This window comes from Neofelis nebulosa, chromosome 10 (genome assembly GCF_028018385.1).
Source record: "Neofelis nebulosa isolate mNeoNeb1 chromosome 10, mNeoNeb1.pri, whole genome shotgun sequence".
Taxonomy (NCBI): Eukaryota; Metazoa; Chordata; class Mammalia; order Carnivora; family Felidae; genus Neofelis; species Neofelis nebulosa.
Window position 1 is genome coordinate 107,081,472 of NC_080791.1, and position 23,314 is coordinate 107,104,785.

Consider the following 23,314-nt stretch of genomic DNA (forward strand, 5'->3'; position numbering starts at 1 on the left):
AGATTTGAGTTTTCCCATCTTGCTCAAACCCAATGAAATTATGATGCTTGGCCAAAAAAAAAAAAAAAAAAGGAGAGTTGAAGTTAAAATTCCTGTGTGAGGTTGTCAAATTCTCACGCTGTATATTTTCTTTCAGATTCCTTTGTTTCTTCCTCTTCCTCTCAGCCTGTATCTCTATTTTCGACCTCACAAGGCAAGTCTGTCATTTTTTTGTGTGCATTTATAAAAGAAAAATGTTGAGAAAGAGGCTGTAACTGGGGATATGAGGCACAAGTTTTCTATTGCTCCCAAATCCCTTGAAATAAAATCTGTAAACCAATTCTTCATATTTAGCAGTTTGCATTGGATTTCCTATAAAGGTTAATAGAATAAGGCTAGGTAGGTGGACTCTTTTAACAGAGCAAAAGCTTTAGGTATAGTTTTGAGCATTTCTTAAAGGTTATAAACTCAGCCACAGAATTTAGAGCAGACAGAATTGTGGCTCAACACAACTCACTCAGGATGCATTTAACTTACTGATTTGCAGTTATGTTACTGGTTTAGAGAGGTAGTAGATTTGGAAAGAGTATAAAAGTGTGCTTCCGCTGAACTGCTAATCCATCAACCTAGCTAGAGTACTTTAGTGTGAATTTATCTGAGATTTGTCCCAAGAGCTAGGCTTGTACCAAATTGCCTAGGGACATTGAACAAGTCAGTTGACTTTTTGAAAAGCAAGGCTTGTTTTCCTAGGGATTGTGGGGTTGCTTGTTTGTTTAATTTCCCAGCCAGTGAAGAAGGGGATTGGAGTGTGATAGCTGTATGTGGGGGTAGCACTACCAAGAATCTGCAAGGGAGAGCACATTTGCACTGATAATAAAGTACAGTTTCATTTCTGTGGTTGTACTTGACCTAAAATATAGGTCAATGGAAAACCCTTATTTTAAAAAAAAGGTAATTAAACTCACTAGATAGGTCTGAGAAGCCCTGTGCAAACAGATTATTGTCCCCGCTGGAATTGTCCCATCTGTAGATGCAAAGTGTGAATGCTGGTTTGGTAGGAAGACTTTGACCTTATAAGAATAAAAATATAATGGGTTAAAGTGAACAAGTATATTTTTTCAGGGGGTTTATCTGCTTCTTAGAAAGCATGGTAGATAATTTATTGCTTTTAATTCAGACTGATAATATTAGATCTCCCCAGCCCCTTTGTAATGTGTCTCATTGTGTGAATTTGGGTATCTTGGGGTCAAATCATGACCTCTAAAATTAAGCATTTATATGGGCCGCCTGGGTGGCTCAGTCGGTTGAGCGTCCGACTTTAGCTCAGGTCATGATCTCACAGCTTGTGAGTTCGAGCCCCGCATCAGGTTCTGTGCTGACAGCTCAGAGCCTGGAGCCTGCTTCAGATTCTGTGCCTCCCTCTCTCTCTGCCCCAACCCACTCACATTATGTCTCTGTTTCTTTCAAAAATAAATAAACATTAAACAAAATTTTTTTAATTAAGCATTTATATTAAAAGATAGATATTTTGAGAATACTAGAAAATAACTGAAATCTACAAAGAGACTCAATATCTGGAGCCCAACCAAATGATATTTTTAATTTTTTTTCTTTATGAGAAATTTAATAATTTAGGCAAGTAGGTGTTACATGTATTCTACTCTGGAAGATAAACTGGTAAAAATATCATAGTGTAAATGGAACATATCATTACATTCTCTCTGTTGTAAATATTTGAGATCTTTTAAAATAAATTCTTCATGCTTATAACTTTTTGTCACTTTTTTCAAAAAGGGGATAATTGATATCCTGATACCGTAAATAGTGTAACAGTGTAAGCCAAGCACAACATCCCTAACGTATGGAATGTTGACAAGATAAGTGTCATAGCTTCAAAAATTATTTTAGGTCCTGTTAGGAAAAATACACATACATTCAAGTAGAATGGAGGTAAATAAAGGATTTTGTTAATTAAAAACTAAGGTTTAAGTAGACTTCAGTGGCATAGTGAGTTTGTAAAAGAAAATAGATTTGCCATTTTTCCTTCTTGCTTATAGCTATTTTGACCAGTGCAGATTTAGGATAATGTTATTGTTAAAAAGGGTATCATAAAGTGGCAGTTTTGGGGTTTTTTTTTAAGCTTATTTACTTATTTTGAAGGGGGTGGGGAGTAGCAGAGAGAGAATCCCAAGCAGACTTGTGCTGTCAGCACAGAGCCCAACACAGAGCTTGATCCCACAAAATCAAGAGTCGGACACTTAACCAACTGAGCCTCCCAGGTGCCCAGTAGAGTAACAGTTTAAAAAGCTGTACCCCTGACGTTCCCAGGAATGGAGGCTCAGCAGACTGAGCCACCCAGGCGCCCCTCCATTTCTTTTTAAATAAACTGTACTCCTGAGTTGGTCCTTTGTAGTCTTCTTCTCTTTGATTCCCTTTTTCTCATCAGTACAGTCTAGCCTGTATTAGTACTAACATTTTTCTCTTGCAAAAACAAACAAAAAAACACGTAATGGAAAAGTAACCCAATTGGTACTCTACTTCATTGTCAAGTCTAGAGATCAGCCTGTTGTTTGAGGAAACACCTTGGCAAGTAATTAGGTATGTTCTAGAATAGCCAAGAACGGTAGCTTCTAGAATGCCTTAATAAAAATGAGGAAAGAGGATGTTGATGTCCTTGATTAATTAGCTTAAAAACCCTGGGGAGAATAGCTGAGACCAGTCTGGCCCAACGCAGGGCTTTCGGAGTGACTGCTACTACCACCAGGAACCTTGAGGGGCACCTGGGTGGCTCAGCCAGTTAAGCGTCCAACTTCAGCTCAGGTCATGATCTCATGGTTTTGTGAGTTTGAGCCCCACAATGGGCTCTGTGCTGACAGCTCAGAGCCTGGAGCCTGCTTTGGATTCTCTGTCTCTCTGTCTGTCTGTCTGTCTCTCTCTCTCTCTCTCTCTCTCTGTCCCTCCTCTGCTCATGGCTCTCTATCTCTCTCTCAAAAGAAATAAATCATTAAAAAAAAAAAAAAAAAAAGAGGAACCTTGAGTCCATCACTGGCATCAACCCAACTAACTAATCTGTCTCTGGCTTCCATAGCCCTTGACCATTTAGTCTTGGAGAATTGTGTCTCACTTTTATGTATCTAAACCATGTTAAGCAATATGTAGCAGTTATTGAGTAGGATGTTTTCATATTTAAGAATGACATCTTCGGTCCTAAAATAGTTATCATTATTGGCCTTCAGGGCTATCCCATTTACAAAAAACTGCCATTAATTTGGACTGAATAAAGGAAGGACAGAAAATAAAATTATATAATATTTATAAAATTATATAATATTTATAAAATTGTACTACTTTGAAGTATACAGCTATTTAAATTAGCAAAGTAAACTTTTTGACAGCTATTAAATACATTTGTAATGACAATAGAATACTCCATTTCTTTTTATTTATTTATTTTTTTAAGTTTATTTATTTACTTGGGGGGGAGGGGCAGAGAGAGAGGGAGAGAGAGAATCTGAAGCAGCCTCTGCACTGTCAGCACAAAGCCTGATGTGGGGCTCGAGCTCACAAACCAGCGAGATCATGACCTGAGCCGAAACCGAGTCAGATGCTCAGCTGACTGAGCCACCTAGGCGTCCCTCCGTTTCTTTTTAAATAAACTGGACTCCTGAGTTCATCCTTTGTAGTCTTTTTCTTATTGATTCCTTTTTTCTTATCAAGCAGAATTTAATTTCAGCCTAATCCCTGAGTATTTCAAAATAGGGGAATACATTTTCATGGTGTTTTCCTGACTGTAAAATAAGGATACCAACAGAGGTATAGACGTAGGATGTGGCTCATTTTTATTGAGCTTTTACCTTGTTCAATACTTGATGAGAACCATCTCATTTACTCCTCACAGCCAGTTTTATGGAGGAAAAGGCACTCCTAGCTCTTTTACCAGATGAGAACACTGGGTTTAAAATGGTGCGATAACTTGTGCAAGATCACAGAGTGACAGATGGAGAACTCCAAAGTCCATGCCCATAAACACTGCCTATGGTAAAGTATATTAGTCGTAGTTTAGGGTTTGCGGATATTTTTTAGAGATGTCATTTTCAGGTTGATGTTACAGTCATGAGAGCAGGGGAAGAGGCAGAAATTACTATTTGAACCATATTACCGCTGTTAGTGATATAATTTAGTATCACTGGGGATATGTGCTCCCTCCGTCAGCACAAAATCAAACTGAAATCTGGTTTCTACTTTTGAAACCTTTGATAAGAGTGGAGGCTGGAAAATACTCTGGTTTTCTTTAGAAAACATGGAAGAAAAGTAGGTGAAAATAAGATGGGAAAGAGAGGAACCACCTACCCTGGAGAGCTGGGAGCACATTTGCAGTAATGAACATTTGCATTCAATCTGAGTAATGCAGTAGGCATCTGGAATAGGAAGTTAAACACTGAACTTTGGGGCAAGTGTTGAGGGAAGAAATTTGCCAGTTACAGCCTTTTTTTTAACAAAACCAAAACATTTTTCTTTGTACAAAAGAGACTTTTTGTTTAGGATCTAGCTTGGCTGCAAAGTGTCTGCTGGCTAACTTCCTATTTTGATGCTGTGGCTGAAAGTTGCTGATACTGTTTTGCACGAGAATTTGTCTTTTCCTGTTTTGTGAACATGAGAAAATTCAAGTGTAGGAAAACCTATACCTGAATATTTCAAGCCTCCTTTGTATGAATATGCATAGTATTTCTTCACTGATGTGTATGGTTTTCCATGTTCCAGCTATCCTTTTAATTAAAAGTAATAAATTTCCTTAGTGAGGGCGAGGGGGTGGGGGGAGTAACCAGACAGTAACTATAATAATTCTAAGCTATTCACTCTTTTTAGGAAGAACTCTGATGACATTATTGTTTACTTGTTTCCTAGATCACAGTGTTTTCAGTAGTTAAGTTACCAACACCTAAATACAAATACTAAATCTTTTTCGAAAAGGCAGTTTGGGGAATAAAAGAGGAGCTGTTTTGAAGGATAAACAACACATGAAGGGACTTTTTCAATTCCAGTGCATTTACTCGGTGTGAACACAGTGCTTACCTGGAAGTTGATTTTTCATTCTGCCATTTTTAACCCCTCCTTGTTCTGTGAGGTAAAATACTGTAGGCATAGGAGAGAGGAACTTCTTCCAGAACTCCCACACCAAAGTCTCTAGTCAAATGGAGCTTTTGCCTTATTCAGCCAAAATTTCGAGTTCCTATACTTTGAAATTAGTAGGTAGAAGCATTTAAAGCAGGCACAAAGGACCACCCTCGCCCCACTGACCTATAAGCTGTGCTTCTGGACAAGGACCATCCAGGGGCAAGAGTGAGAGAGAAGTGTCAGGCTCATCTCCTGTGGGATTTTTACAGGATGGGAGTTGTCAAGTGCAGGCAGGCTGTGGGTTTCAAACCAGGTTCATTACCTAGGACACTTGTAATGCAGGTTGTATCCATCTCAGGAAATGCTGAGTCAGTAAGTCAGAGATCACACATGAAGTACTAGCAGTTCTAAAATTTGAAAGGGATTGTCAAAGATGGTGTCAGACCGTGTTTTTGTGCCAGCTTGTTGTACTGTTCAGCTAGTTGCACACTGAACTAAAATATACTTTGACCTTGATGGTGGTAAAATGGGAAAAGTTCTGTTTTCTTTCAACATTGGCTTCAAATCTTTTCTGTATTGGGCTGTCTTAAATGTCTTTACCTACACAGAACCTAGCATGATTCTTGGAATGCCGCAGGCATTTGTTGAGTAATAACTGATTGAGAAGTTGCCTCACTCAGATTTTTGAAATAGATCAAAGCTCCTTAGTAATTACTTCCTTTTATTTGAGAATGGTAGGAGGGAAAGTGTCTAAAACTCTGAGTTTGCTCTGTGTTACATACTCTCCCCTATCAAAAAGGCATATGATGTGGAGTCTCTATGCCAGGAGAATTTTTTTCGAGAATGTGGAGGTGTTAGGGGATGTTTACCGAGGGTTTATTAAGTGCCGGATGTGTTCTAAGCTCTTCTCACATATTAACTCATTGAACCTTCACAGCAGTTCTCAAGTTAGGTGCTTTAGTATCCCCATTTTTTTAGATGAGAGTAAGCAACTTGCCAAGACCATGCGATTAGTAAATGTGATAAAATTATTTTGCATCTTTTAATAGGAATTTGTGGTCTGGGAGAGGTCTAGAAATTTAGACTATGACTGCCAACTTAATTTCCTAGTCTTTTTCAGGTAATACACTTAGATGGAGACCTCTAAATATTTAGAGCTTAAGAAGATATAGGTAAGCAAAGAACTCAGTACTGGATAAATTTGGGAACATTCTCATGATCATCATGGGCTTAAGATATTTTTCACTTAACATACATAATTCCCTTTTTAACAGAGCTGTTAAGTGTATAACCCCTTTGTTAATAACCCCTTATTTTTAACTAATTAGAACTCTTGAAAATGAATATGCACGTTAAATCCTATAATAGAAAATAAATGAGCAAATATTCACAATGAGGAAATTTTTTTTGACAGACAGTGGTTTTGAGTAATGTTGTAAGTCTTGTAATACACGTGAAGGGTTGGATCTTCTGAAAAAGGAAAGGGAGTGGACATTTCCTGAAATGTAAGAGGATCCCAAGTTATTCTATCAGGCAGTTTTATAGTATATAGTATTTTAAAAACTAACAAACTTCAAACTCCCTGGCGTTTCCTGCTGTTTTGCAGGCTTGGACAACACCAGTGACTATTAAGTGCCCTACTCACTAATTGGAAGAGTCCTTGCTTACGGGAGCTGTTCTAAAAAAAGGCTTAGTAGATGCTGGTCTTCATTCTGTTTAATTTTTTCATGCCTTTATAAACTCTTTTACTTCCAGCCCAGTTTTTTCCATTGTCTTGGTACAAGTCAGCTGTGTCCAAGTTTGTTAGGGTTTCAACTAGCCAAAGAACTTCTTTTCATTTGCTGAAATTCTAAACATGATAATTAAAGCACAGGTGAGGGTCTACCTTACTTTGCTACGTGTGGGAAAGCCTGATTGCTGATATCGAGAGCTAGCGCCTGTGTCACAGTCTCTGCGCGATTACTGCAGCATTGAGCTCTTTCTCTTTGCCCCCCCAAGGCTAACCTCCCAGAAAGCACTCTCCACCCCATATATTAAGTCACAGAATTACTAGGAACACAAATAAGTTATTTTTCTGTGCATAAGAGTGACGTCATATGAGTCTTAATTAAAGAATATTGGAAGTTTATTTATTGCAGGACTTGCTGGTATTCTGAGAACAATTTCTAACGTAATCTTCTAGCTTTACCTCAGATTATCGTATATTTAACTTGAAACTTTTACAATATTAAGAGTTCAAAGAAGATAAACAAGGCTTGGAAAACTGACAAGTGTGTGTCCTGACAAAGCATGTTAGAACAGTTCCAACATGCTTTTTCCCACTAATGTGCACATTCTCTGATGACCAATCAGTGCAGGTTGCTTTCTTTTTCATTTCTTCAAGCCCACTACCACCACATCATCATTTTACTTGTTGATTTTGCTTACTGTCTATCTCCCACTCTGTGCTGTGAGCACCACAAAGGCAAGGATTTTTTTGTTTTGTTCACTGCTTTTAATCTAGTTTCTTTCTTTCTTTCTTTCTTTTTTTTTTTTTTTGCTTTAATGTTTGTTTCTTTTGAGAGAGAGCACGTCATGAGCGGGGGAGAGGGAGAGAGAATCCCAAGCAGACTCCAAGCTATCGGAGCCACTATATACGACACAGGGCTCAATCCCAGGAACTGTGAGATCATGACCTGAGCTGACATCAAGAGCCAGACACTTAACTGACAGAGCCACCCAGGAGCCTCTTAGTCTAGTTAAAGCAGTGTCTGGCACATGATAGGTACTTAGTAAATATTTGTGGAATTATTACTAATTCTTTTTGTCCATTTTTGTCTATAAGATGGTTGGTCTGAATAATCTGATAGTGCAGTCTCTATAAATCATGTAAGCTGAGCATTCCCTGTAAGGTGGATTCAGTTTTGATCATGTCAGAGTTCCACTCATGTTTGAAGGGAGGGGTTCCCAAACAGTTTCACCCAATCCAGATTTAATCCATTGAGCATTGAACTGGTAGAAACAATAACCAGTAAGTTCAATAACAATACATAGCTCAGATCATGGAATGTTTCTGATTTAAGTGTAGCCTATAAATGAACTACTAAAAACGTAGTTCTTTAAATTATAGGGTTTTGAACCTTTTTTTTTTAATGTTAATTTTTTGAGAGAGAGTGATCAGGGAGGGGCGGGGGGCAGGGGGAAGAGGATCCAAAGCAGGCTCTGTGCTGACAGCAGCGAGCCCAACACGGGGCTTGAACTCAACCAACTGTGAGATCATGACCTGAGCCAAAGTCAGATGCTCAACTGAGTCACCCAGAGGTCCCAGGTTTTGAACCTTTTAACCTATAATGCTGAGCTTCATTTATATTGTTCCCTTAATTTGGTCTTGTTGAGTACTATATAATATTATATCATAGTATATAATGATAGATGCAAACCATATCTGTCTACTACAGTAGAAATAAATGTGCATTCACCTTGCTTCAAATATTTTCTCTCTCACTAGTACAGTTTGTACCACCAAACTTTATTATTCCTCAGTTTACAAAGACTTTTTCCTCAATACCCAGATTCCAATTAAACTATTTTAAAAGGTCAGATCCTATTACATGAAATTTCAGTGATGCATTGATGTGGAGGAACTTTATCATCTGGCATTTGGAAACATTTTTATAATAGTGGAATTTTTATTGCAGTAAGATATTTAATTTTCTTTTCAATCTTATATTTTGAATAAAGTTACAATTTTGCTTTCGTCAAGTATTCAGCTCCTCACATGAAAAAAAAAAAAATACAAGCTGAATAAAAGTAATCCCAAAGGTTTTTCTTTTTCACATCTTCACAATTACTCATTCACACTCAAGGTGTTGCTGTCCTGGACCTGCTTAGCTCTCATCTGACCAAACTGAATCTTTGATTCACTCATTTGGAACTATTTATTTAAGACCTACTTTTGTTCCAGCTGCAGAGGTAACAACATGCACGAAAGACAGCACCTGCCCTTGGGATGGTTGTTTTGATCTTTTCTCAAGTAAAAACTTGCTAGATTGGAAAGTTGGAAAACAATGTGATAAATCACTGGCTACTGTGGTATTAAGAACTGATAAGACTTAATGTATTACTTTCAGAAGGATATTTTCTGTTTTGAAAGGATTTCTGGAGTTAATTCTTCCTAACCAAAAGACAAACCTCACTGATTCACACAGTTCAGTGTTGGTTAAATTGGCAAGTTGATGCAAGAGATTTTGAAGTCAGCCATCCTTTTCATACTCTTTAGTTTAAAATGAATGAGGCCACCTGGGGCTCTTGGGTGCTCAGTCAGTTAATTGTCCAACTTAGGCTCAGGTCATGATCACAGTTTGTGAGTTTGAGTCCCGCATAGGGCTGTGTGCTGATAGCTCAGAACCTAGAGCCTGCTTCAGATTCTGTCGTCTCCCTCTCTCTGTCCCTCCCCTGCTCACGTTCCCCCTCTCTCTCTCTGTCTCTCTTGGTCTCTCTCTCAACAGTAAATAAACATTAAAAAATTTTTTTTTTTTAAAGGAGGCCATCTGTACCTGAGACCAATCTTCCCTAGGATAGAGTACAATAATTCTAGTCTGATTCTTAGACCTGGGAGGAATCTGCTATGTCTCCTGAGAATCAAAAGAACTGGGAGTCGCTTTTTTTTTTTTCCATCTCAAATTGTTGGACTGTAACAGTGGATTTGTAGAAGCTGTGTGTACTGAAATATGCAGCTTACAGATGAGAGCATATCAGTGCTTCATAATAGTGAGTTGTTTTATATGGATTACATTGAGTAGCTCTACCAAAAAAAACAAAGGAAGGAACCTTCCCAGACTTTCCAATCTTTTTATACTTCTTTATGCTTTACGTTTACAATGGAAAAAGTAGACTGAAAAATATGTCATGAAATTTTGTCATTTGCAATTTGTAGCATGATACAGCTTTTTCTGTTTGACTGTTGGCAATTTTATGCATGTTTTATAGGATTACTGTTGGTCCTTGTTTTGTTACATATTTACGTGTGTTGTGTGCGTGTATGTGTATGTGTATATATACATCCTGTGTGTATATATATGTAACTTGAAAAATGAAAAGCATGCTGCTTGGCCTGAGTAGTTAATGTGTAATTGTGCCTGGTAAACAAACTTTTTTCTTTCAAATTCTGACCATAGAGGGATTGAGCTCTCTTTGCTCTGGTGAGCCACCTTCAGAAATTATGACTTCCTCTTTTTCATCTTCTGAAATGCATAACAATGACCTTACAATACTACACGGAGAAAAAAGCAAAGTGTCAGGCAGCCAGCCTATTTTAGCCAAAGAAGGAAAAGACTCCTTGGCTCTCCTAGATGTGAAAAAGATGGAAAAGCCTCAAGAGACCAGTAAAGACCTAGCATACTCCCCAGATTCTGTGGCAGAAGGAGTTCAGTGTAACCGTCCTTTCATTCCGGCCAATTTCCCAGATCGTCCTGCTTTTCTCTCAAAGGAAATGAGTCTACTGGAACAGCAAATAAATAAAGATCAAGGGTCCAAGAACCCAAATGAGGTACCAAGTACAGACGGTAAAACTGAATTGGATGCTGATGACAAGTTCACTTTGCTGACAGCTCAGAAACCACTGACCCAGCAGTCTAAGGCAGAAGGCATTTGTAAATATTCCTTGTCCCCATCTGAAGTTTCAGGAGGTGGTATTATTGAAAAGGATTCCCCTGAGTCACCATTTGAAGTAATTATTGACAAAGAAGCATTTGACAAAGAATTTAAAGATGTATATAAGGAGAGCACAAATGATTTTGGTAGCTGGGCAATGAACACTGATAAAGAAACATCTGCAGACATTTTAGAGTCTAATGACAAAGTATTTCCACTGAGAAGTAAAGAGGCAGGGCGTTACCCAACCTCTGCACTGCTCACTAGACAGTTTTCACACACAACTGCAGCACTGGAAGAAGTGTCTAGATGTGTGAATGATATGCATAACTTTACTAATGAAATACTGACTTGGGATTTGGTTCCCCAAGCAAAAGAAGAGAGCTGTAAGTCTGACTACATCACAAAAACCACAGGACTTGACATGAGTGAATATAAATCAGAAATCCCGGTTGTAAATCTTAAAACTAACACTCACCAGAAAATTCCTATACGTTCTATTAATGGGAACACTCCCATCACTAAATCAGCAAGTGATTGGGCACAGGAATCCCTCCCACAAGAAAATGCTAACATTGACAAACCTGTACCGGATTGTCTCAATTCCACAAAGGAAGTCAATATCAAAGGTGTGGGAGGCCATGCGCAGAAACAAGATAACACAGTCGCGGAGTTCCCTGGATCTCCATTTGACAAAGGTGTCTCTCGGGGTTCTGGAGCGGCCACCGTGAAAGTGGTTTTACCTGATGGCCACCTGAAAGATGAAATGAACTGGCAGAGCTCTGTGTTAGGAGAAGTGACAGAAGCTGATAGTTCTGGTGAGTCTGATGACACAGTAATAGAGGACATCACAACCAGTGTTTCATTTGAAGGTAAAAAAATTCAGGCTGAAAAACCTGTTTCCATTCCAAGTGCTATTGTAAAAAGAGATGAAAGAGAAATCGAAGAGGCTTTCAATTGCAATAGGGAAAACAAAACATGTGAAACCTTTGAAGGGCCAGTCAGTGACCCTGAGGCAGCACACGTTCAGCCTGATATTCCCGAAAGGAGTCCAGTGGGTGAGGCAGCATGTTCACAAGTACGTGATCTGAAGATCACATCAGAAGATGTGCAGCAGTCAGGTAGTATGAGTGAAGCTGCTGCTGAAAAACATGTTGCAACTGAGAACCCAAAGCATCCTTCAGCTGTATCTCCAGGTGTTCTTCATGAGACAGAATTCTCACTAAATGTGACAACCTCTGCCTATTTGGAGTCATTACATGAAAAAAATGTTGAAGATGTAGATGATTCTTCCCCAGAGGACCTGATAGCAGCCTTTATAGAAACCAGAGAGAAAGGAATCATAGGTAAAGGTGAAGGGAATGCCTTTGACGCAACATCAGAGAAGACTAGGGACTTTAAAACAAGTCTTGCTGTGGAAGTCTTGCATGAAAGTGAGTCAGGTGGTTCTGAAATTAAAGACCGAAGAAGCGAACACATGGAACAAAGCAAAGAAACCAATGGAAGTGAGATTCTGGGTGTTTTCCCTGCCCGAGGTACTCCAGCGGCATCTCTTGACTTAGAACAGGAAGAGCTCACAATCAAAGCCCTTAAAGAATTGAGTGAAAGGAGGACTGAGAAGTCAGCTTCTGTGCAGGGTGATGTAGAATCTCCTCCTGAAGAAACACTCGAGCACACTTTCACATGTGCTCCAGAATCCTCTTGGCTTCAGAGAGCGTATGATGTCCTAGAACACACAGAAGTTAACACTGGATCTGATCTTGGGATTTCCAAGAAGCCCACAATTGTCACAGAAACTACTAGGGTAGATATTATACCGAGCCTTAGTAAGACTGAAGTGGTAAACAAGCAAGTCCTAGCAAGACTTCTGACGGACTTCTCAGGTAATCATTTACATTAGAAATACTGCATGTGATTACTTCTGCTGTGATTGATTATTTAATAGAATGCCATTTTTCTAAGTCTCTGATTTTATATCACCAAAATTATGGCAAGAATGAAAACACATTGTATAGTGGAGAAAGGTAAATTTTTTTCATGGTTGCTTGATTTGGTTTTCTTCTACAAATATTTCCCAAATCAGAACACTTGTTAAAATTAATATTCTCCTTAAAACATTTTTTTATGCTCCAATTGTTTCAAGGTTCTCCTTTCCCTATAGGTTGGCCCTAGGGCAGTTGCTGCATTTAAGGATGTCATTAGGCATATATTTATTTACAAAGCTTATTTTTTTTTTAGTAATTTTTTAAACTTTTTTATTTTAGAGAGAGAACTAGCACAAGCAGGGGAGAGGGGCAGAGGGAGAGAGACAGAGAGAGAGAGAGAGAGAGAGAGAGAGAGAGAGAGAGAGAGGGAATCCCAAGGAGGCCCCACACTCAGCACAGAGCCTGATGCAGGGCTTGATCCCATACTCTGTGATCATGACCTGAACTGAAATCAAGAGCCAGTTACTCAACCAACTGAGCCACTCAGGCACCCCCAAAGCTTATTTTTAAATCTCCATAACAGTTGCACTGCTTAGCACTTGGGTTTTTTGCTGTGAGCCTTGTGAAACCTATTTAGCAATCAAAGATCAAGGAATTCCTGCTGGGAATGACAGCAAATGAAACTTTTAATTAATTTGATCTTATACTACAGAGATTTTATGTTCTGAAAGTAGGTAACCAGTATTATATTGTAGTACTGTTTTGTGAGTATTGCTCAAGAGAAGTCATGCATTCTTCTAGTTTGGACCTTATTTAATATTGTTCAGGCCAACATTTATTAAGTGGTACTAGAAGCCCTTCCCATTGTCTCTGTTTCTTTGATGACTTTTCTCACACTCAGCCTTCAGTTAAGTTACTTCAAATGCTATCTGTTCCGGGGTCTTAGAAGATGTAAGAAAAAAAGGATATTCCAAGCCTTCCAAAAGGTACCCCCAACTTCTGATCTAAGATCTATACTTACTATATGGTCACTCATAGGTGCTATATAGGGATCTGTGGTTGTCCGAACTTCTTTGACAATAGATCCCTTTTTTCAAATGAAATCATACATGGAGTTACAATATTTAAAATAAAAAGATTTTTTTGTTAGGATAAACTTATAAATGTGATTATACTATTTTCTTTTATCCTCTTCTTCTTCTGTAAAGGTTTTGTTATGCACAGAATGGACAGGAAGCCCAGCCCTTAGCAGCCACTTTCCTATCCTGGTGGCAGCCAGAACCTGCTCAGCTCCTCTTGCTGGGGTGCCTCTCGTGAGGAGTGAAACACACCTCTCAGATCTTGTCTTGCACTGATTTGATGTGCTTGGTGGGGTGCTCGTGCCGGCAGTGCTTTGGCTTGCTCAAGTTCTTGGTCACCTTGGGGCCCTTGTTGAGACCCAGGACCATGGGGTCTGCAGAGACGTGGTTGCTGCTCTTCAGTGGCTGCTGAAGTGGAAGGGCACCATTTCCTTTATATTTCCTTTCTGAAGACTACAGGTGGTTTACTTAGTCTTTCTAAATTTTAATCTTTGATATAGAGACAATTGTGCTTACCTTATATTAATATTGTAGGGATTAATTGTGGAAATGCAGGTAATGCAGTGCCTAGCATATAATAAATACCGCATAGTACAGGACCTAGCATGTGGTAGGTACCGGGTAATTAATTGTTAGTGAATGAATTGATCAGTATCAGTGAAAACATTGAGACTGTTTCACGAACTAAAAAATTTGAAGTGACTGCTAAGGAGAGCTGTTATCCTCTAGTGATTGAAGATTGCTGAGCTTGGATTAAGGAGTGAATTCTCATTGTTGCTTTACAACATCTAGAAGTGTGGCTTTGAACAGTGAAGTTATATCACCTTTTGGGGCCTTAGTTTCCTTATCTATAATGCAAGAATGTTGAAGATTATCTTCAGTATCATTTTAATAATACTCTCTGACTGTAGGGGCTCCTGGGTGTCTCCCATCAGTTGAGCATCTGACTCTTCATTTCAGCTGGGGTCGTGCAGGGTCGTGGGATTGAGCCCTGCACTCAGTGCAGAGCCTGCTTAAGATTCTGTTTCTCTAAAATATAAAAATAATATTCTCTGACTCTAGATTTCCTCATGAGTTGTTGTTGTAATTCTTATAGATTCTTTGGTGTGATGAGGCATATGGGAATTAGGCTACAAGAATTTTGGTGTCTAATTTTGGCACATTCCTGCCTTAGCGTGACCTTAGCTCATCTAACTGGTTCAACATCTTCCTTTGTTAATATGGCTATAATTATTTTGCCATCCTTTATAGTGTTGTAGTAAATAACAAACTGTGTAAATACTAATTATTACTAATTCTTAACTGAGTTATTTAATCTATTGTGAGAGGTGAAAAGGGCTGTGGAAGTTTAGGATATTTGTCAGTGGCTAAATTCTGTGATTAGTAGATATATTTAGATGCTAATTAAAAACCAATATAATTAGATCAAGACGCTAAAAAGTCTTCCTTTGCAGGCTTCAAAACAGAAAACCTTTTTATTTTTTTTTCTTTTATTTTTTTTTAAGTTAATTTATTTTGAGAAAGAGAGCAGGGGAGGGGAGAGAGGGAGAAAGAGACTTCTGAAGCAGGTTCTGTGGTGCAGAGCAGTGGGGCTCAATCCCATGACCCTGAGATCATAACCTGAGCTGAAATGAAGAGTCAGATGCTCAACCAACTGAGCCACTCAGACGCTCCCAGAAAATCTTTTTATTTTTTATTTTTTTTTTAATTTTTTTTTCAACGTTTTTTATTTATTTTTGGGACAGAGAGAGACAGAGCATGAACGGGGGAGGGGCAGAGAGAGAGGGAGACACAGAATCGGAAACAGGCTCCAGGCTCCGAGCCATCAGCCCAGAGCCCGATGCGGGGCTCGAACTCACGGACCGCGAGATCGTGACCTGGCTGAAGTCGGACGCTTAACCGACTGCGCCACCCAGGCGCCCCCAGAAAATCTTTTTAAATTGTCTTACTTTATGAATAAATGTCTAAAATGTAACTACTTCAGCAAAATACATCAGTCTCTAGTTCTAAGTAGTACATGTGAATAGCCTTCCTTTTAAAGTTAAACCAGTTCGGGACACCTGGGTGGCTCAGTCACTTGAATGTCCAACTCTTGATTGCAGCTCCAGTCATGATCCCAGGGTCATGGGATCAAGCCCCACGTTGGTCTCATTGTGGAGCCTGCTTATGATTCTCTCTCTCTCTCTCTCTCTCTCTCTCTCTCTCTCTCTCTCTCTCCCCCTCCCTCCCTCTCCCCCTTCTCATGCTCTCTCTCTCTAAAATAAAAAAATTTAAAAAGATAAACCAATTCCGTAATTATGTTCTGCCTGAAACTGTGGGGAGAAATAGGCAAAAGAAAAGTATTAACGGTATTTTATTTTTCTTTTGCTGTTTTATGATACATTGTGTATAAACTCCTAATGAAGCCTAATTTCATTCCCTTTATGATAACATTATAGTTTAATAACTGTGATATGAGCTATGATATAACTAACTGGGGAAAATTTAAATCCCTGCTCATACACCTAATTGAGTGAAGACCATTTTTTGGATTTTAGTGTCCAGATTGGCAAGAATGCAAGGAAATAGGCAGGTATATATTTTGATGATAGGTGTGTGTAAGTTGTTACAACTTTTTTGGGAGACATTTTGGCAATATGTAACAAAGACCTAGAATTGAGCTAGCAATTATGTTTCTAGGAACTTATCTAAGGGGAAGAAATTGTATGTGCAAAAACAATTACAGAGGCGCCTGGGTGGCTCAGTCGGTTAAGCGGCCGACTTCGGCTCAGGTCACGATCTCGTAGTCCGTGAGTTCGAGCCCCGCGTCGGGCTCTGTGCTGACGGCTCAGAGCCTGGAGCCTGTTTCCGATTCTGTGTCTCCCTCTCTCTCTGTCCCTCCCCCGTTCATGCTCTGTCTCTCTCTGTCTCAAAAATAAATAAACGTTAAGAAAAATTAAAAAAAAAAAAAAACAATACAAAGATGTTTTTTGTAGTGCTGTTCAGAATATTGGCAGGTATCTCAGTGTCTTAACAATTAGAGATTGGTAGACTATGTTATGACCTATCTGTGCAGTCAAGTATGCAGCCACTGAAGTTGTTGCAGGTTTTTTTTTAAGAAATGGAAAAATATAGGAAAGTACAAAAAGACATACACTCACATTTCTATATGTAGAATTAACTTCTGTTAATTAACATTACTGTTAATGGTCCTGATTGCCTCCAAACTAAGGAACCCTTTGATTACCACCTGTCCCACTTACTCCCTTCTTCCCTTCTCTGGAGGCAACCACCATCATGGACCTGATAAATGCTTTCAGTTTACTTTAAATGTATGTGTATGTAGTATTGGTTTGTGTTTTTAAACTTTTATTAATATTACCATCTTTGATATCCAACTTGTTTCATTCGACATTAGGGTTTTTTAACTCCTTCCATACTGAAATATATATAATTTCAAAGAAATGAATAATTTATTCATTTTGACAGCTGTGTAGTAATCCTTTTTATCTATGTTATTTCCCTTTTGATTAGTATTTGGGCTGTTTTCCATTTTTTACTCTTAAAGACAGTGCTGAAGTTAACATCTTTGTACTTGTCTGGTTTTACACATATACAAGTATTTCTCTAGGGTCAGAGTGCCGCTGCTCATCAATTTAACTTCTAGGTATGTGCATTATTTTTCTAGTTCTTGTCAGTTTGCCATCAGAGCTGGAGTTTCTGCTGGTATGTGAAAATGTTCATAATTTACTTTTTTAAAGATTTTATTTATTTTTTTACGTGATCTCTACACCCAATGTGGGGCTTGAACTTAACCCTGAGACCAAGAGTTGTGTGCTCTACTGACTGAGCCAGCCAGGTGCCTCAAATGTTCATAACTTATTAATACAAATTGTATTATTGAATACCTTTGTAGAGTTTTTGTTATATGATGGAATGATTACAGTAGAAAAGCACAAGTTAGAAAACAAGATATTCAGAATAATGATTAAAAGTGAATCTATATTGGGTGCCTGGCTGGCTCAGAAGAAGATGCAACTCTTGATCTCAGGAGGATAATGAGTTCAAGCCCCATGTTGGGTGTAGGAATTGCTTAAATAAACAAAACTTTAAAAAGATTTTTAAAAATCTGTATGCCCACACACATGAAACGGAAGTAAATTTTTAAAAAATAACATCACAATGGTTTTTCTTGCAGTATGGCCAAGTAGGCTTTTACTGGAACTGATCTTTCTGCATATAACTATATATTCTGGACAAAATTGGAAGGAAAAAAAAGATCGGAAGGCCCTGGAAAATGAACAGAAGCAGGCAGATTCTGAAAAGGGACTGACACTTCCAAGAAGAGAAAACATGGAATCTGTTCTCCATGTTTACTGCTGTTAGCCAGATGACAGCTGAAGTTGACACCCAGCAGATTGGCTAATAAAGCTTTCATAGAAAACTTACAAGAGGACAGAATTTGGGTCAGCCACAGTCATTCAACCACTGAAAAGTGAGAGAAGGAAGAATCCTGCAGAGGAAAGATCCAGAGAGTGAGAGCCTAAAATTCTGTGTACATACTGTTTGTATACACCTCCATTTAATCCTTGAACTACACACATGCTTGGAAGACTGCAGGCAGCTCAGCTCTAGAAAAAAGAAGTGAACTAAGATTGGAGATGGTGCCCAAGAGGCAAGAGTTTGCAGTTTGATGCACCAAATTAGGTGCATACTGAAACAAGTATCAGCACTCTCCAGAGGAATATAACGGAGTCCAGAAGCTGTACAACGTAATATTCACAGTGTCCAAGATATAATGCAAAACTACACATTTTAAAAACTGAGAATATATGACCCGGTCTGAAGAAAAAGACAGTGAACAACAACTAACTTCATTTGTTGGAATTTGGAAACCGGGGTTTTAAGGCAGCTGTTATTATGAAATAGAGAAAAATACAAGAGCCAAGTGGAGGTTTTAGAACTGTAAAATACAGCTGCTGAAATCAAAATTCACTGAGTAGCCTTAACAGCAAAATGGAGATCACAAAGGGAAAGAGTCAGTGAAGTTGGTAACAGATGAACAGAAGTTATTCAACCTGAAGAACAGAAAGAAAAATATATTACTGAGCTTCGGATACCTTTGGGAAATTATTATAAGATCCAACTCATATAATTGGAAGTTTCAGAAGGAAAGGACAATGAGAGACAGAAGTGAGAATATATATGAAGACAAAATAGCAAAAGAATGCCTCATTACACACACACACACACACATTTACTGATTAAAGAAGCTTTAGCGGAAACATTAAGATAAGAAAAGAAGCATACCTTTGTACATGTGTCAGGGGTTCCCATGACCACCTTCAGGCTCAATGATTTGCTCGAAGGACTCAGGATTGAGAAGCTGTTATACTTACAGTTAAGAGTTCATTGCAGCAAAAGGACATAGATTAGAATTGGCAAAGGAGAAAGGCACATGGGATGAAGTCCAGGAGAAACCAGGTGCAAGCTTCCTGGTGGCCAGAGGAGTCACACAGGGATGCCCTTAATTTTCCCATCAGTGATATGACAGCATGTGCAGTGTTGCCAGTAAGGGAAGCTATACTCAGTGCTTGGTGTCCAGAATGCCGTGCAATGCCCACATGGCTGACCCTAGCTACTCAGACCCCCAGAGTAAAACCAGATGTTTGCCATACATCATATTGTTAGAATAAACTCACCTGGTCACACTAGTACAGCATGGCTCAAGTGCTCAGGCATGCAAAAAAACACCAGCCAGGATAGTCCAAGGGCTCAGAGTTCATCTCCTAGGAGCCAGCCAAGGACCAGTCCTGAAGACTGACCTTTCTTTGGCATGTACAGGGTTTGAGCATTTGAGGCCTACTTAGTTAACCCTTTCTTTTACAGTATTATAGTCAAATTACTAAAGCCAAAGATGAGAATATCTTAAAAGTAACTATAGAGCAATGAATAACATATAAAAGGGAATGGCAATTATAATTAGAGCTAGCTTCTTACCAGAAACCACAAATGCTAGAAGACTGAAATAACATCTTCCAAAGTGTCAAACAGGGGAAAAAACATCGACCCAGATTTCTCTATTCAGCAAAAATACTCTGCAAGAATGAAGGCAAAAAAAAGACTAAATTATTAGATAAAAGAAAACTAAGAATTTGTCACTAGAAGATCTGCACTATAAGAAACACTAAAGGAAATCCTTCAGATTAGAGTTGATACCAGATAGAAACTCAGACCTCCAGGAAGGAATAAAGAGCATTAGAAATGGTAAATACCTGAAAAAATACTAAAGGCTTAATTTTTTGGGGTGCCTGGCTGGCTCAGTCAATAGAGCATGCAACTCTTGATCTTAGGGTCGTGAGTTCAAGCCCCACATTGGGCGTAGAGCTTACTTAAAAAAAAAAGTTTCTCCTCTAATTTAAAATACATAGGACTTGGGGTGCCTGGGTGGCTCAGTCAGGCGTCCAACTTCAGCTCAGGTCATGATCTCACAGTTTGTGAGTTCGAGCCCCGTGTCGGGCTCTGTGCTGACAGCTTAGAGCCTTGAGCCTGCTTCGAATTCTGTGTCTCCCTCCCTCTCTGCTCCTCTCCCCCTCTCTGTCTCTCTCCTTCAAAAATAAATAACATTAAAAAAATTTTTTAAGTATATAGGACTCTTCAAAGCAGAAATTATAATGTGTGTGGAGATTGTAATGTTATTCATATAACAATTTATAACAAAAGGATATATGAACTTCTATAGCAAGAATTTCTACATCTTTTTGAAGTGTAAGTGTTCATTTTAAGTAGACTGAAAAGTCAAAGTTGTGTATTATATACTCGGAAACAACCACTAAGATGATAATACAAAGACGTAGCTGAAAAGCCAATAGATGACATCTTCAAATAATCAAAGAGAAGGCAAAAAAAGAAAAAAGAGGACATGGTGATAAAATGGGAGACTTAATGCAACCATATCAATGTTTAGTGGACTACACACTACGATCAGTAGAATGGCAGACTACATAAAACTTCTAGACCCATCTATGTGCTGACTATAAAAGCTGCACATTAAAGACACAGATAGGGAAAGAGGAAGCAGATGGAAACGTATATACCAAAAAATATATAAATGAATACCATGCAAAATTGAAGCGTAAGACAACAAAGGGTATTACCAGAAATGAAAAGTGACCTGTTGTCATGATAAAAGGTATCAAGAAATCTTCAGTCATAAATGTGTATGTACCTAATAACAGCTTCAAAATACTTAAAGCAAAAATTTCAGACTTAAGAGAAATAGGCAATTCTATAATCATAATTGGAGTTTTTTGTTTTTTTTTTTTTAAGTTTATTTTGAGAGCTCACACGTGTGAGCAGTGGAGAGGCAGAGAGAGAGGCAGAGAGAATCTCAAGCAGGCACTGCTGTCATCACGGAGCCTAGTGTGAGACTTAGTCTCATGAACTGTGAGATCATGGCCTGAGCCAAAATCAAGAATCAGATGCTCACCTGACTGAGCCACCCAGGCACCCCTGGAAGATTTAATGCCTCTTTCTCAGCAATCGATAGACCAACCTGCACACACCTATGCGCACACACGCAGACCTGAGTGCTGCAGTCAACCACTTTGACCTAGATGATATTTATAGAACGCTGTACCCTGCAATGGCAGGATACACAGTCTTTTGCAAGTGGACAAGAAATAAATTGGCCAATGTAGACAATATGCTAGGCAATAAAAAAACCCAGTGAACTTAAAAGATGAAAGTCATACAAAATATATTCTAAGACCATAATGAAATTAAATCTTAAATGAAAATAAGATACCTAAGAAAATTCCTAAGCATTGAGAAATTAAGCAAGACACATTTACATAATCCATAGCTCAACAAAGAAATCACAAGAAAAAATTTTAAGTGCTTTAAACTGAAGTACAGTGAAAATACAGTATATCAAACTTCTGGAGTGCAGTGCAGAAAGAAATTTATAGCTCTCAATTTTGATATTAGAAAAGAAAAATATCTATATTCAGTGATTTAAGCTTTCAATTCAAAAAGCTAGAAAAGGGGGCACCTGGCTGGCTGGCTCAGAGCACGCAGCTCTTGATCTCGGGGTTGTGAGTTCGAGCCCCGTGTTGGGTGTAGAGATTACTTAAAAATCTTTAAAAAAAAATTTTTTTTAAGCTAGAAAAAAGAGCAAAGTAGGGGTGCCTAGGTGTCTCAGTTAAGCATCTAACATCGGCTCAGGTCATGATCTCATGGTTTATGAGTTTGAGCACTGTGTTGGGCCCTGTGCTGAGGAGCCTGGAGCCTCCTTCAGATTCTGTGTCTCCCTTTCTGTCTCTGCCCCTCCCCTGCTTGTGCGCCGTCTCTCTCTCTCTCTCAAAAATAAACATTAAAAAATATTTTTTAAGTGAAAAGAAAGAAAATATTAAAAATAAGAGCGGAAATCAGTGGAATAAAAAACAAAATTAACAAAGCCAAAATTTAGTTCCTGGAAAAGATCAACAAAATCGATTTCTTGACTGATCAAGAAAAGAACAGAACCAGATTACCAATATCAAGCATGAAAAAGGGATCGCCACTTCAGATCCTACAGATATTAAAAGGATAATAGAATATTATGAATAGCTTTAGGCCAAGAAATTTATCAACTTAGATGAAATGGACAAACTCTTTGAAAAATACAACTTACTGAAACTAACACAGTTTCTATTAAATTCATTATCAAAAATCTGTCATGCAAAAAAAGTTCAGGGCCAGAGGTTTTACTGGGACTTTTTCAAGCTTTTAAGGAAAAAGGAGAGAACACTTTCCAACTCCTAGACAAGTATATAGTAATATCAAAACTGGACAGAGACATTGCAAAGAAAATTATAGACTAATATCCCTCATGAACATAGTAAGATGAGAAATCCTTTAGAAAATGAGAATTCCTTAAAATATTAGCAAATCAAATCTAGCCGTGTATCAAAAGGTTAATACACCATGACTAAGTACAGTTTGTTGCAGGAATACAAGCCTGTATTAAGATTGGAGAATCAATCAGTGTAACTCAGAACATTAACATAATAGAAAAACTGTGATTATTTCAGTCAGTACAGAAAAGACATTTGAAAAACCTCAACATCCTTTTCCTGATCAAAATTTTCAGCAAACAAGGACTAGAAGGTAATCTCCTTAGTCTAATAAATGACATCTGTTGAAAACGACAGCAGACATCATCCTTAATGCCAAAATAGTGAATGCTTTCCCCTTGAGATTGGGTATAAGGCAGGAGTGCTCACTCTCTTTGTATTCAGCATCACACTGGAGGTCCACCCTACCCATTGAATTATGACAAGAAATAGAAATAAAATGAATGAAGACTGGAAAAGAAGTTGTCAAACTGTCTTAGTTTACAGTTGACATGATTGTTTACATAGAAAATCCTAAGGAATTTGCAAAACAACTACTAGGACTAATAAGTGGATTTAGCAAGGTTACAGGTTAATGCACAAAACTCAGTTTGATTTGTTATGTGCTGGCAGCAAATAATCAGGAAATGAAATTTTATTTTTTAAATTTCTTTCCCTCAGTTAAGACAGTATATGTGTGTTACATTCAGCCACAAATGAAAACAGAATT

General features: G+C 38.3%; 1 protein-coding gene across 3 annotated transcripts in view; it reads left to right on the forward strand.

The window, feature by feature from the left end:
- The window catches only part of RTN3 (reticulon 3), a 60,939-nt gene that overhangs the window by 12,448 nt on the left and 25,177 nt on the right, over positions 1-23,314 (forward strand). The window contains exons 2-3 of one of the 3 annotated variants that reach the window (XM_058689394.1): positions 137-193; positions 10,251-12,608. The exons of 1 other annotated variant lie outside the window; for it this stretch is intronic. In XM_058689394.1, coding sequence (XP_058545377.1) covers positions 137-193; positions 10,251-12,608 — 2,415 coding nt within the window. The remainder of the gene's footprint in view (positions 1-136; positions 194-10,250; positions 12,609-23,314) is intronic. One more of the 3 variants, XM_058689395.1, reaches the window with a different exon arrangement.